Source organism: Mobula birostris, chromosome 18 (assembly GCF_030028105.1).
Source record: "Mobula birostris isolate sMobBir1 chromosome 18, sMobBir1.hap1, whole genome shotgun sequence".
NCBI lineage: Eukaryota > Metazoa > Chordata > Chondrichthyes > Myliobatiformes > Myliobatidae > Mobula > Mobula birostris.
Genome location: NC_092387.1, coordinates 3,511,448 through 3,527,003, shown reverse-complemented (window position 1 = coordinate 3,527,003; position 15,556 = coordinate 3,511,448). Strand labels below are relative to the sequence as shown.

Genomic DNA, 15,556 nt, shown 5'->3' with positions numbered 1-15,556 from the left:
TTATGGCTTGCTTGGTCAGTTTTCCACGCAGTGTGATTGTCACCCTCACAGACCATAAGGTTCTAGGTTAAATCTTTTTGTTCAACTTCATGAGTACTTCCCAGCCAAAGCAGCAGCTGAGGCATTAACACTGATTTCAGTAACACTGAGCTATGAACAAGATACACATCCTGCTCTTGATCATCATCCAGCAAGATTCAACTTATTTGTTATAGTCCATCACAGTGATGAACTTCTAGAACGGGCTAAATTCTTAAAGAGCTCAACAGGGAAGCTGATTCTTCCATCTAAATACCCTGTAGATGTCACAGTCTAGCAATAATAGGCCATTTAGGACTGGGATGGAAATAAATGTCTTCACAGAGCATGGAGAATCATTGAAATTTTGTACTGTATAGGGTTGCAGCACCTTGGTCATCGAGCTCGTGGGAGAAATCAAATGCAGAGTGGATGACTGCTTTAAGAAGCACCTTCACTTAGTCTACAAGGGTGACACACAGCATCAAACCCACTATCCCTAGAAGCAGACAAGTGAATTTTCTCTGTACTTCTATTAGGACATGAATATCCCTTTACAGAAAAAGAGTCCAAAGCTGTATACAATACGCTAGGGGCAGTCTTACCAAGGCCTTATATAATTGCAATAAGACATTTCACTGCTGCACTAAAATCCACTTGTAATAAATACCAACATAGCATTTATTTTCCCAATCGCTTGCTGCATCTGTACATTGGCTTCAATGTATTCTTTAAGCAGACTCTGACTGATGGTTTCAAATTGCAGTAAAGGAACAGAATCTGAGAGCACACAAATGGCTACATGTATCAGAACACCTACTAGAGTAATGCTATTCATTTGAACACAAACAATGCATCAGGTTTCTGTGTCTGCTCACCTGAATGACTATAGAGACCAGCAAGCAGAGACATCACTTAACTGGCTAGACTCTTCTGGAGAGAGTTACTATCATGAACTGGGGCCCAGTAAACTCATCAACCCCTCTTCAAGAGGACGAGTATCGTGGCAGATTTAAGTTTGGTAGATTTCTGCAAGGAGGCTCATAGTGACTAAACATCTGATTGTTCCTCTGTTGGGTGCTCTCTTTCTTCTCCATTTTTTTGCCCTTGCATTCCTTCTGTTCATTCTCTCACTTGAAAGGAGAATGGCCATTGGTGCACTACATCTGGAACAAAGCCTGCAAAATGCCCTCCAGCATTAGCCTTTTACTCTGCAAAGTCCTCCAAAACGTAAATAATTCTAGAACAGCAGCAGCTAGAAGAATTCAGCCAGTAATTACGCTGTAACCTATAAGATCTGCTTAAATATTACAAGTGCTGCTGGAATGTTGTGTTCTGCATGATGTCAAAAAACATCATCAACCTGGTGTTAATTCTCATTCTCTCTCCACAGATGCTGACTGATTCACTGAACATTTTCAGCTTTTGCTACTTTATTGGGCTTCAAGTACCTCATTGTTGGATCATTAAGAACAAACAGCTTTACACCCTCTTACTGATATGTTGCTACTCACATCACTTGTGTGGATGCATTGTGAATCTAAGGGCTCTCAAAGAAGACAAATGTTATGCAATATTTGCACCCTCCTTCCCACCTCAGCACAGTCCTTGATCCCAGTTATTGGACTGAGTATGCAAGTTTCAGAATGCAGGTGTCAGACAGTAATACAAATCACAGAAACTCACAGGTCTTAATAGAATCCTTAACATTAAGAAATCCATAGCATTAGTTTTCATTTCTCCTTCTAAGGGTAGAGCCCAGTGAAATCTGGCACAAGTATATAATCCAAGAGGCTAGAGAATTACTGCCTGAACTTAACAGTAATTCCACACCATGTAATTGCCAATGTAGAGAGGGGAAAGGAGACAACACACACTTATGAAATTGAGAAGGGACTGGGTTTGGATTGAGGCTTAGAAATTCAAGCTGCAGTTTGTATAGCACAAAGATTCCAACTTGTACAGTCTAAAAGGAAACACTGCCCTCAGCTGATGCCCATATTGCAACGAGATAAGCAGCACCCAAAGCTGACGCTTCAGAACAGCACCCACCTGCTACTGTTATCTTGGCAGTCCTGCTCACAATGGTTCCAAGGCTATCAATAGTGGCAACACATTGATAAAATCCCTCATCAGGTTTGTGGTGTTTGGAATGTACCACACTATGTATCAACAGTGAACCTTCCAGAAGCATCTGTCTGCGTTCATCTGAAATCAGATTTAGGAATGTTCCATCTTTTCTCCATTCAATTCTGGCTTTAGGTTCAGCGAAAACCGAACAGTTCAGTATAACTGAGGACCCTCGTATCGCGAGTGTGTCTGCTGGCTCCACTGTAAAGTAGAAAGGTGTGAATCTTCGGATGACAGATTCTATTGAGAGATGAAAAGACAGAAAAAAAATCATTATACATATATCATTACACACATTCATCCCCAGTCAAAATATTCAGATTGCTATTGGTCTCAAACATTCATCACGTTGAGGTCAGTGGAATAAATTTCAGAGGCAGAGTACAATACGTAAATACAGAGAAATAGGTCTACAACTGGGGCATTATGTAGAGCCGTGGAAGACTACAGCAAAGAAACAAGCCCTTCGGCCTATCTAGTCTATGCCGAACCGTATTCTACCCAGTCTCATTGACCTGCACCCAACCATAGCCTTCTATACCCCTCCCATCCATGTACTTAATACAAACTTTTTCAAATGTTGAAAGTGAATCCGGATCCACCAGTTCCTCTGGCAGCTCGTTCCACACTTGCACCACCAAAGTGAAGAAGATCCCCTTAAATATTTCACCTTTCGCGCTTAACCTAGGTCTAGTTTCACCCAACCTGCGTGGAAAAAAACCTACTTGCATTAACCTTATCTATACCCCTCATAATTTTGTATATGTCTATCAAATCTCCCCATGTTCTCCTCTCCTCCAGGAAAAAATATCTTAACCTTTTCAACCTTTCCCTATAACTCAGGTTATCAAGTCCCAGCAACATCCTTGTAAATTTTCTCTGTACTCTTTTAATCTCATTGACATCTTTCCGATAGATAGATTACCAGAACTGCAAACAGTACTCCAAACAAGATAAGGTTGGCAGATGCTGGAAATCCAAGCAACACACACAAAATGCTGGAGGAACTCAGCAGGCCAGGTAGCATCTATGGAAATGAGTAAACAGTTGATGTTTCGGGCCGAGACCCTCCACCAAGACTGGTGAAAAAGAAGATGAGAAAAAAGTCAGAGTAAGAAGATGGGGGAAGGAAGGAAGAAATACAAAGTGATAGGTGAAACAATTCTACAAATTTGGTTTTTCCCCATGTCTCATACTACTTCATCATAATATTCCCAATCCTGTACTTGGTACTATGTGCCAAAAGTTCTCTTTATGATCCTATCTACCTGTTATGCCAACTTCTATATCTATTTTTTAATTTACAATAAATGCAGTGTGAAATAGGGCCTTCCGGCCCTTTGAGCCGCACCACCCTTTAACTCTGATTAACACGAGATTCTAAGTTGGAAAAAGGCCAATTTTGAAGGCATCGGAAAGGATCTGGCACATGAATTGGGACAACACACATAAAAGTTGCTGGTGAACGCAGCAGGCCAGGCAGCATCTCTAGGAAGAGGTACAGTCGACGTTTCAGGCCGAGACTCAGCAACTTTTATGTGTGTTGCTTGAATTTCCAGCATCTGCAGAATTCCTGTTGTTTGCATGAATTGGGACAGGTTGTTTTCTGGCAAAAGTGTACTTGGTAACTGGGAGGCCTTCAAAAGTGAAATTTTGAGAGTACAAGCTTGTAGATTCCTGTCACAAAAAAGGCAAGAATGACCGGTTTAGGGAACTTTTGTTTTTGAGAGATACTGAGGCTCTGGTTAAGAAAAATGAAGTGTATAGCAGGTGTAGCCAACAGAAACAAATGAGGTTCTCAGAGTATAAGAAATGTAAGAGAACACGTAAGAAAATCAGGAGGGCTAAGAGACATCAGATTGCTCTAGTAGACAATGTGAAGAGTTTCTACAGATATATTAAGAGCAAAAGTTTAGCAAGGGACAAAATTGATCCTCTGGAAGATCAAAATGGCAATCTATACGTGGAAATGAAAGAGATAGAGGAGATCTTAAATAAATTTTTTGCACCTGTATTTACTCAGGAAACAGACATAGAGTCCATAGATACAAGGCAAATCAGCAGTGAGGTTAAGGACCCAACACAGATTACAAAGGAGGAGTTTTTGCTGTCTTGAAGCAAATTAGAGGGAGGGGGGGAATAAATCCCTAGGGCCTGACAATGTGATCCCTCAGACCCTGTGGGAGGCTAGTACAGAAATTGTATTGTCCCAAGCAAAGATATTTAAAACATTCTTAGACATGGGTGAGATGCCAGAGGATTGGAGTACAGCTAATGTTGTTCTGTTGTTTAAGAAAGGCTCAAAGAACAAGGCAGGAAAGTATACGCTGGTGAGCCTGACATCATTAGTGGGAAAGTTATTGGAAGGTATTCTAAGACTGGATATATCCAGTTGCAAGAAAAAAGTTTGTGAACACTTTGCAATTACCTGGTTTTCTGTGTTAATTACTCATAAAATGAGGTCTGATCTTCATCTAAGTCACAACAATAGACAAATACAATCTGCCGAAACTAATTACAAACTAACAATTGTTCTCTTCATGTCTTTATTGAACACATTGTTTAATCGTTCACAGTCCAGGCTGGAAAAGGTATATCAACCCTGCATTTAATAACTGGTAGAACCTCCTTTAACACCAAAAACCTACAAACACTTCCTGTAGCTGCTGATTAGTTTTGCACAATGGCTAAGAAGAATTTTACAGCATACCTCCACAAAAAAAACTGTTTCCTTTCATCAGTATTTCTGGGATACCTTGCATGAACAGCGTTTTTCAGATCATGCCACAGCATCTCAAATGGGTTAAGGTCTGGACTCTGAGTTGGCCATTCTAAAACACAAGCTTTCATCTTGTTAAACCATTCTGTTGTTGATACACTCCTGCATTTCACATCATCGTCTTGTTGCATCACCCAACTTCTATTAAGCTTCTTCGGTGTAGGCATCACCGGAAGAGGCTTCGCAGTAGTGAATTTAAAAATGCAAACAACAGGAATTCTGCAGATACTGGAAATTCAAGCAACACACATCAAAGTTGCTGGTGAACGCAGCAAGCCAGGCAGCAACTTTGATATATGTTGCTTCTATTAAGCTTCAGGTGACAGACTACTACCCTGACATTCTCCTATAAAATGCCCTTGACACAATTTTGAATGAATTGTTCCCTCAACGATTACAAGCTGTCCAGGCCCTAAGGCAACAAAGCAGCCCCAAACCATGATGCTCCTTCCACCATGCTTCATAGTTGGGATGAGGTTTTGGTGTTGGTGTGCTGTGCCCTTTTTCCACCAAACATAACAGTGTGCATTTTTGCCAAAAAGTTCAACTTTTGTCTCATCTGTCCTCAGAACATTGTCCCAGAAGTGTTATGCAAAATCCAGGTTGTCTTTAGCAAACTTGAGACGTGCAGCAATGTTTTTTTTTCTGGAGAGCAGTGGCTTCCTCTGTGGTGTCCTTCCATGAACATCATTCTTGTTCAGTGATGTTCCTATAATGGACACATGAACAAAGACTTTAGCAAGTTCTAGAGATTTCTGCAGGTCCTTTGCTGTTACCCTTGGATTCTTTTTCACCTCCTTCAACATTGTACAAACTTCCTCGATTTGTAGATAATTTCTCTTACTGTGGACTGAAGAACACTCAGGTCTTTAAAAACCCTGAGACTTGAGGACTTGAGTTATAGGGAACATTGAATAGGTTAGAACTTTATTCCCTTGAACATAAAAGATTCATGGAAAATTTGATAGAGGTGTACAAAATTATGATGGGTATAGATAGGGTAAATGCAAATAAGTTTTTTCTACTGAGGATGGGTGAGACTACAACTAGAGGTCATACATTAAGGTGAAAGATGAAATGCTTAAGGAGAGCATGAGGGGAGATTTCTTCAATCAGAGGTGGTAATAAGAGTGTGGAATGAGCTAACAGTGCAAGCGGTGGATGTGGGGTCGATTTCAACATTTAAGAGAAATTTGGATAGTGTACATGTGGGAGTATGGAGAGCTATGATCTTGGTGCAGGTTGAGGTGACTAAGCAGATTAATGGTTGAGCACAGACTAGATGTGTCAAATAACCTTTTCTATGCTGTAATGTTCTATGACTCCAATTAAACTCTGAACTCTGTTGCCCGAGCCGTAATAGTGCTGCACTAATCACTGTGCCACCGCGGTGCCCAGTATAGATCTATATTCCCAGATTATGGATCTATATTCCCAGATCCCAGCACTGATTTTAAAAAATTGTCTAACTGTGCGTCGCCTTATTGTGGAAAAATAATAGGTTGCACAGCTATACACAATCCCCAAGAAACCTAGACACCAATCAAGGTGACACAACTCTAAGTAAAACAATGAGGTAATGCATTACCCCCCCCCCCCCCACGGTACTGAGTAGAAAATGTTCCAGGAGTCTCATGCAGTAATGATTCCGGTTAATTGGTCCATTGGTTAAACGAGGCAGCTGTTCATTTCAAAATGCAAACATAAGGAAATCGGCAGATGCTGGAATTTCAAGCAACACACATAAAAGTTGCTGGTGAACGCAGCAGGCCAGGCAGCATCTCTAGGAAGAGGTACAGTCGACTTTTCGGGCCGGATACAGTAGACGTTACACTTCCTCCCTCACTACCATTCAGGACCCCAGACAGTCCTTCCAGGTGAGGCGACACTTCACCTGTGAGTCGGCTGGGGTGATATACTGCGTCCTGTGCACCCGATGGGGCCTTCTATATATTGACGAGACCCGACGCAGACTGGGAGATCGTTTTGCTGAACACTACACTCTGTCCGCCAGAGAAAGCAGGATCTCCCAGTGGCCACACATTTTAATTCCACATCCCATTCCCATTCTAATATGTCTATCCACAGCCTTCTCTACTGTAAAGATGAAGCCACACTCAGGTTGGAGGAACAACACCTTATATCCATCTGGGTAGCCTCCAACCTGATGGCATGAACACTGACTTCTCAAACTTCCGCTATTGCCCCACCACCCCCTCGTACCCCATCCGTTATTTATTTATATACACACATTTTTTTTCTCTTTCTCCTTTTTCTCCCTCTGCCCCTCTCACTATACCCCTTGCCCATCCTCTGGGTTCCCCCCCCCCCTTTTCCTTCTCCCTGGGCCTCCTGTCCCATGATCCTCTCATATCCCTTTTGCCAATCACCTGTCCAGCTCTTGGCTCCATCCCTCCCACTCCTGTATTCTCCTATCATTTCCGATCTCCCCCTCCCCCTCCCGCTTTCAAATCTCTTACTAGTTCTTCTGTCGGTTAATCCTGACGAAGGGTCTCGGCCCGAAACATCGACTGTACCTCTTCCTAGAGATACTGCCTGGCCTGCTGCGTTCACCAGCAACTTTTATGTGTGTTGCTCTAACTAGTGTCAGTTGTGCGCACTTGTGTAACTGATTGACATTATACCGTGCTTAGAGCGAACAGTTTTGTGAATTTGTGTTTAAAAAATAGTGATGTTTGTCACTGATAGTTGGTGAGAAATCAGCAGTATGACAATTCAGTACTGTTTTCAAGCATTCAGGCCTGCAGATGCTGGAAACGTCTGGGAGTGAAAATGAACCAATTTCGCTACTTCAGCAAGTTGGGAACTACAAAGAATTTGAGGGTAATGACAATCATTTTGAATGTTCAAAGTATATTTATGATCAAAGTACGTATACAATATACAATTTTACAGGCAGCCACAAAACAAAGAAACCCAATAGAACTCATTAAAAAAACTGTCAAACACCCAGTGTGCAGAAAAAAATAAATCGTGCAAACAATAAAAATAAGCAAATAACAACTGAAATTCACGAAGGTAAGTCCACAGCCAAGAAGCAAGGCAGGCTAATCCAGGAGCCCTTTAGTTGCAGGCCAAGGACTCAGTTCAGCTCAGAAACAAGTAAACATCACAGAACAGTGAGCTAACCACCAGCATGTCCCACACCTCTGGCTCCAACACCCTGACCTTTTCAATTCAGCCCAGCACTTAAATCAGCCAAACAGTAGGTTGTTCCTGGATCTCAGATCTGGGCCCAAACATCTTGCCTCGGTTGTGCTGCTTTGAATTGCCTCTGAGTCCACTCCAGCAACCAAACGTTGGCTCGTTGCCTGCTCTCAGGACCAGGACCCGCTTCCTTGATTCAGTCTGTACACTCCATGCCACAACCATCCTACACCTTTGAAACTTTAGTTCACATTGTAGAAGTGCCAGGTCATACAAGGGGTTCAAAAGCTTAACTCCGACAAGGAAGTTACAGGCTACTGATTGCAGTGATCCTTCCTGATTAAAAAAAATGTGATTAATAAAGTAGTTAATAGTTGTTTTTGCTGCCAGCAAGTTGTCGTTGTGCTTCACTAGCACCATATTAAACAGGAAGCTACAATGAAATGAAGATTTGGAGGAACGCAATGTTCAAAAGCATTGTATGAAGTCAAGAAGGCAGTCTCTGCAAGCGTCATGGAACGTGTAGAGCACGACAGGTGTCTGCGCCTAGTCCCATCTCCAGCCATCTCGACTCTGTCTTGACACTGGATCCAGATGGGAATTGGGAAGAGAGTGAGGCTGACGCTGCACAACTCTCCCTCACTTAAATCTAACTCATGCACTAGTCTCGACACCGTCAATGGTGTCGAGGTCTTCATTGACGACGACGATGGACAAACATGGATGAAGGCAGTCCATTATCAGCACTAGGTGTCTGTGTTGATTTTGTTCATTTACAGTCAATCAAAACAACACAGCAGCATATACCGGTGAATTCCTCTGTCAATAACAATTAGGAACTAAGACAAACTTTTATAGTATTGTAGTAATATTGGTAGTGTTCCAATTTGTCCTGTATTTAAATTAAATGCATAATTTTTTACTCAGTAATTTTGTCCTTTTCAACACAAGAGATTCTGCAGATGCTGGAAATCCAGAGCAATGCACACAAAATGCTGCAGAAACTCAGCAGGTCAGACAGCATCTATGGAAATGAACAAGCAGTTGATGTTTTGGCCCAAGACCCTTCATCAGTTTGTCTTTTTTTATACTTTGTTAACTATTTTCATGAAACTTCGGCTAATTGGGACAGCCACTCAATTGTGTCAAAATGTATTGGTCCCAATGTGTTCCATTTAAGTGGAATTCACTGTATAGACTAGCAAGAAGCTGATCCCAGCTAGGTTCCTGTATCCGGCCTCAGTTAGAAAGAAAGACAAACCAGCCACTAGTGATCCAGTGATGCGATCGTTGCCTGCATAGAAGACCACTGATCATCACACAATAAGATCAAGATAAGCACACAGATGTTGTCAGGAAAAAAAACAACTGTAATACTCTCCTTCAGTGATCTTACATTGCCATGAATCCTGAGGAGAGTGCGATTTGGATAAGGAAGCCAGAGTCTTCCAGCAGCCTAGAAGCAGAATTCCAGGACCTCAAAATAACAAGAAACATGAAATGGAAAATATGACTGGAAAGTAGATGAAATGTAATGGACGGTGATCTACAGGTGTAAAGAATTTGAGGCAAGGCTGACCAACAGTTAATGAAAGCAGAAATCAGGTTCACACTGTGCATCTACCACAGAAATTCATGTATTAATCCCGCTCGAGACACAGTCTGGTAGTTATTAATGTGAAATAAGATTCAATGCATTCACTGGAAGAATACCATGCAGTCCAGTCCTCAACTGGAGCAGTAGCTGCTTCAACTTCCATACATGCTTCTTATTTTTATTATCAAAGCATCTTCTATTTTTGACTCAACAGTTTGATCAACACATCAAATACCAATACCTAGCAGCTTTAACAACTCCATAAGACCATAAGACATCAGAAAGAAATCAGGACATTCAGCCCATCGAGTCTGCTCCGCCATTTCTCTCTCAACCCCATTCTCCCGCCATCTCCCCATAACCCTTCACACCCAGACTAATGAAGAACCTAACAACCTCCGCCTTACATATGTGGCAACAAATTCCACAGATTCACTACCGTCTGGCTAAAGAAATTCCTCATCTTGGTCTGAATGGACGTCCCTCTATTCTGAGTCTCTGCCCTTAAGATTCCCCCACCATAGGAAACATCCTCTCCATATCCACTCTACCTAGGCCTTTCATCATTCAAAAGGTTTCAATGAGATCTTCACTCAGTCCTCTAAATTCCAGCGAGCCGAGGCCCAGAGCCATCAATTGCTCTTCATACAATAAGTCTTTTTATTCCTAGAATCATTCTCGTGAACCTTCTCTGAACCCTCTCCAATGCCAGCACATCCTTTCTTAAATAAGAGGCTCAAAACTGCACACAATACTCCAAGTGAGACCTCACCACAGCCTTATCAAGACTCAGCATTACATCCTTGTTTTTATATTCTAGTCCTCTCAAAATGAATGCTAACATTACATTTGCCTTCATCACCACCAACTCAACCTGCAAATTGACCTTGGGGAATCCTGCACGAAGACTCCCAAGTCCCTTTGCACTCGGATTTTTGAATTTTCTCCATTTAGAAAATAGTCCATGCTTTGATTCCTTCTACCAAACTGAATGACTATACACTTCCCGACACTGTATTCCATCTGCCACTTCTTTGCCCATTCTCCAAATTTGTCTGTGTCTTTCTTCAGCCTCCTTGCTTCCACAACACTATCTGCCCCTCCTCCTATCTTTGTATCTTCAGCAAACTTGGCCACAAAGTTATCAATTCTGTCATCCAGATCATTGACATAAAATGTAAAAAGAACCAGTCCCAATACTGACCATCACTAATCACCGGTAGCCAATTAGAAAAGGCTCCCTTGTTCCCACTCTTTACTTCCTGCCAATCAGCCAATGCTCTACCCATGTTATTATCTTTCCTGTAATACCACAGGCATTTAACTTGTTAAGCATCCTCATATGCAGCAACCTGTCAAAGACCTTCTGAAAATCCAGGTATGCAACATCCACAGATTCTCCTTTGTCTATTCTGCTTGTTATTTTCTCAAAGAATGCCAACAGATTTGTCAGGTAAGATTTTCTTTTAAGGAAACAATGCTGACTATGGCCTATTTTATCATGTGCCTCCAAACACGCAGAAACCAAATCCTTAACAATCGAACCCAACACCTTCCCAACCACTGATGTCAGTCTAACTGGCCTATAATTCCTTTTCTTCTGGTTCCCTCCTTTCTTGAAGAGTGGAGTAACATTTGCAATTTCCATTCCACCAGGACCACGCCAGAATCTAGTGATTCTGGAATGATCATTACTAAGGCCTCCACAATCATTTCAGCTCCCTCTCTGTGGTGTAGCCCATCTGATCCAGGTGACTTACCTATCTTCAGACATTTCATTTTCCCAAGCACCTTCTCTCTGGTGATGACAACTTCACACACTTCTGCCCCTTTACACTCTCGAACTTTTGGCGTACTGCTAGTGTCTTCCACAGTGAAGACTGATGAAAAATATTTATTCATTTCATTTGAGATTTCCTTGTTCCCCCATTACTACCTCTCCAGCATCATTTTCCAGCAATCCAATATCTACTCTCACCTCTCTTTTACCCTTCATATTCTGAAAAACTTTTGGTATCCTCTTTGATATTATTGGCTAGCTTACCTCCATATTTCATCTTTTCCATCCTTATGGCTTTTTTCAGTTGCCTTCTGTTGTTTTTTTAAAATGTTTCCCAATCCTCTAACTTCCTATTAATTTTCTTTCTTTTTCTTTTATGCTGTTTTTGACTTCCCTTGTCAGCCACAGTTGCACAATTCTCCCTTTAGAATACTATTCCTTCTTTGCCCTTATCCTACACCTTTTGAATTTCACCCAGAAACTCCAGCCATTGCTGTTCTACCATCATCCCTGCTAGTGTCCCCATCTAATTAATTTTGGTCAGCTCCTCTCTCATGCCTCTAATTCCCTTTATTCCACTATAATACTAATACATCTAACTTTAGCATCTTCCTCTCAAATTGAAGGGTGAATTCTATTACATTGTGATCCTAAAGGTTCCTCCAACTTAAGCTCCTTAATCAGATCCAGTTACACAACACCCAGTCCTGAATAACTGATCCCCTTGTGGGCTCAACTACAAGCTGTTCGAAAAAGCCATCTTGTACACATTCTTCAAATTCTCTCTCAGGAACCTGATTTTCCCAATCTCCCTGCATGCTGAAATCTCCATGATTATCATAACATTGCCCTTTTGACATGCCTTTTCTATTTCCAGTTGTAATTTGAAGTCCACATCCTGACTACTGTTTAGTGACCTGTATATGACTCCCATCAGGGTCTTTTTACCCTTGCAATTTCTTAACTCTATCCACAAGGATTCTATATCTTCCGTTTCTTAGTCCCACACCATCCCCTGTGGCTATCTGCCTGCCCTTTCGATACAAAGTGAATCTTTGAATGTTAAACTCCCAGCTATAATCTTCTTTCAGCCACGACTCAGTGATGCCCACAACATCATACCAGCCAATCTCTAAATGCACTACAAGATCATCTACCTTATTCCATATACTGCGTGCATTCAAATATTCCATTGGAATTCCATTAGCCTAAAGGTGGAATTTTAGCCTCCTTATCTTACTACAGTGCAGTTGAGAACATCTCAGTCTAATACATCAATGGGCACATCCCTCATACATCAGTAGTATCCACAGGAGGAGCTGTCTCAAGAAGGCAAAGACTCCCACCAGACAGACCATACAATCTTCTCGCAGTTACTAGTGGGCAGGACATTCAGAAGTCTGAAGTCTCACATCTACATCTACAAACCTACAATCAATTTGTTGTTGGAGCAGCTGCCAAACCCCAATCACTAGTCTAGCAACACTTTCACTACTTTGCACTAAAATGGACTTACTTTTTGTTCTACTTCTGCACTTTTTTGTAAGGCTTGTGTATAATTTATGCTTATTTCATGTTTTTTCTTGTGAGTGCTGCTTATATGTTGCTATGTGCCTGTGATGCCGTTCACAAGTTTTTCATTCCACCTGCGTACGCACCTTGCGTATATGACAATAAACACGACATTGACTTTATCTTTTACAATAATAGTAAATACCAGGGTGTCAAATGATCCCAATGGCCTTGAGGCTTCCAGACTTAATGTTGATCTGGTAAACCAAGCTGTGGATTAAGTGCCAGGTATATGATGACAGGGTTACTCTCCAGAGTTAAATAGTTTGATGCTGTCCTTTGTCAATCTCAAACTTTGAAAACTGCTAGAAACAATCAGCAGGCAGCATTTGTGAAAAGAGAAACAATCCTAAGCCCTAAAATATGAACTCCATTTCTCTTTCCAAAGATGATTGTTTGAACCAGCGACTGCTTCTACATCAGATTTTCAGTATCAGCACTTCTTTAACTTTTATTCAAAAATAGCTATTAGTTTGATATATTTAGTAAGTGCAGACAGGAAAAGTTGGAAACTTCAGGCCCTGTACCCTGAGAAGAGATTGTACTCCTGTACCTCCCTCTGCAACTTCCAACTTGCGCCTTATAAGGCACGAAAATGCCCAACGCAGGCCTCTCATGGTCTGAGTCAACGTTCCCTCCCTTCTCCTCCCTCTGCAACTGAATCCTTGACTTCTTCACTGAGAGACCACAGTCAGTGCAGATCAGAAATAGCACCTCCTCCTCGCTGACACCTCAAGATTGCATCCTGAGCCCACTGTTCAGTAGATGACACTATCGTTGGCAGAACTTCAGCTGGTGATGAGGAGGCGTACAGGAGTGAGATAGATCAGCTGGTGATGAGGAGGTGTACAGGAGTGAGATAGATCAGCCGGTGATGAGGAGGCGTACAAGAGTGAGATAGATCAGCCGGTGATGAGGAGGTGTACAGGAGTGAGATAGATCAGCTGGTGATGAGGAGGCGTACAGGAGTGAGATAGATCAGCCGGTGATGAGGAGGTGTACAGGAGTGAGATAGATCAGCTGGTGATGAGGAGGCGTACAGGAGTGAGATAGATCAGCTGGTGATGAGGAGGTGTACAGGAGTGAGATAGATCAGCTGGTGATGAGGAGGCGTACAGGAGTGAGATAGATCAGCTGGTGATGAGGAGGCGTACAGGAGTGAGATAGATCAGCTGGTGATGAGGAGGCGTACAGGAGTGAGATAGATCAGCTGGTGATGAGGAGGTGTACAGGAGTGAGATAGATCAGCCGGTGATGAGGAGGCGTACAGGAGTGAGATAGATCAGCCGGTGATGAGGAGGTGTACAGGAGTGAGATAGATCAGCTGGTGATGAGGAGGCGTACAGGAGTGAGATAGATCAGCTGGTGATGAGGAGGCGTACAGGAGTGAGATAGATCAGCTGGTGATGAGGAGGTGTACAGGAGTGAGATAGATCAGCTGGTGATGAGGAGGCGTACAGGAGTGAGATAGATCAGCTGGTGATGAGGAGGTGTACAGGAGTGAGATAGATCAGCTGGTGATGAGGAGGCGTACAGGAGTGAGATACATCAGCCGGTGATGAGGAGGTGTACAGGAGTGAGATAGATCAGCCGGTGATGAGGAGGCGTACAGGAGTGAGATACATCAGCCGGTGATGAGGAGGCGTACAGGAGTGAGATAGATCAGCCGGTGATGAGGAGGCGTACAGGAGTGAGATACATCAGCTGGTGATGAGGAGGCGTACAGGAGTGAGATAGATCAGCTGGTGATGAGGAGGCGTACAGGAGTGAGATAGATCAGCTGGTGATGAGGAGGTGTACAGGAGTGAGATAGATCAGCTGGTGATGAGGAGGCGTACAGGAGTGAGATAGATCAGCTGGTGATGAGGAGGTGTACAGGAGTGAGATAGATCAGCTGGTGATGAGGAGGCGTACAGGAGTGAGATAGATCAGCTGGTGATGAGGAGGCGTACAGGAGTGAGATAGATCAGCTGGTGATGAGGAGGTGTACAGGAGTGAGATAGATCAGCTGGTGATGAGGAGGTGTACAGGAGTGAGATAGATCAGCTGGTGATGAGGAGGCGTACAGGAGTGAGATAGATCAGCTGGTGATGAGGAGGCGTACAGGAGTGAGATAGATCAGCTGGTGATGAGGAGGCGTACAGGAGTGAGATAGATCAGCTGGTGATGAGGAGGCGTACAGGAGTGAGATAGATCAGCTGGTGATGAGGAGGCGTACAGGAGTGAGATAGATCAGCTGGTGATGAGGAGGCGTACAGGAGTGAGATAGATCAGCTGGTGATGAGGAGGCGTACAGGAGTGAGATAGATCAGCTGGTGATGAGGAGGCGTACAGGAGTGAGATAGATCAGCTGGTGATGAGGTGGTGTACAGGAGTGAGATAGATCAGCTGGTGATGAGGAGGTGTACAGGAGTGAGATAGATCAGCTGGTGATGAGGAGGTGTACAGGAGTGAGATAGATCAGCCGGTGATGAGGAGGTGTACAGGAGTGAGATAGATCAGCCGGTGATGA

At 42.8% G+C, this 15,556-nt stretch overlaps 1 protein-coding gene across 2 annotated transcripts in view; it reads right to left on the bottom strand.

Annotated features, from left to right (window-relative positions):
- Positions 1 to 15,556, bottom strand: part of LOC140211906 (neogenin-like) — a 343,448-nt gene that overhangs the window by 256,588 nt on the left and 71,304 nt on the right. For both annotated transcript variants that reach the window (XM_072282103.1, XM_072282104.1), the window contains exon 2: positions 2,071 to 2,388. In XM_072282103.1, coding sequence (XP_072138204.1) covers positions 2,071 to 2,388 — 318 coding nt within the window. The remainder of the gene's footprint in view (positions 1 to 2,070; positions 2,389 to 15,556) is intronic.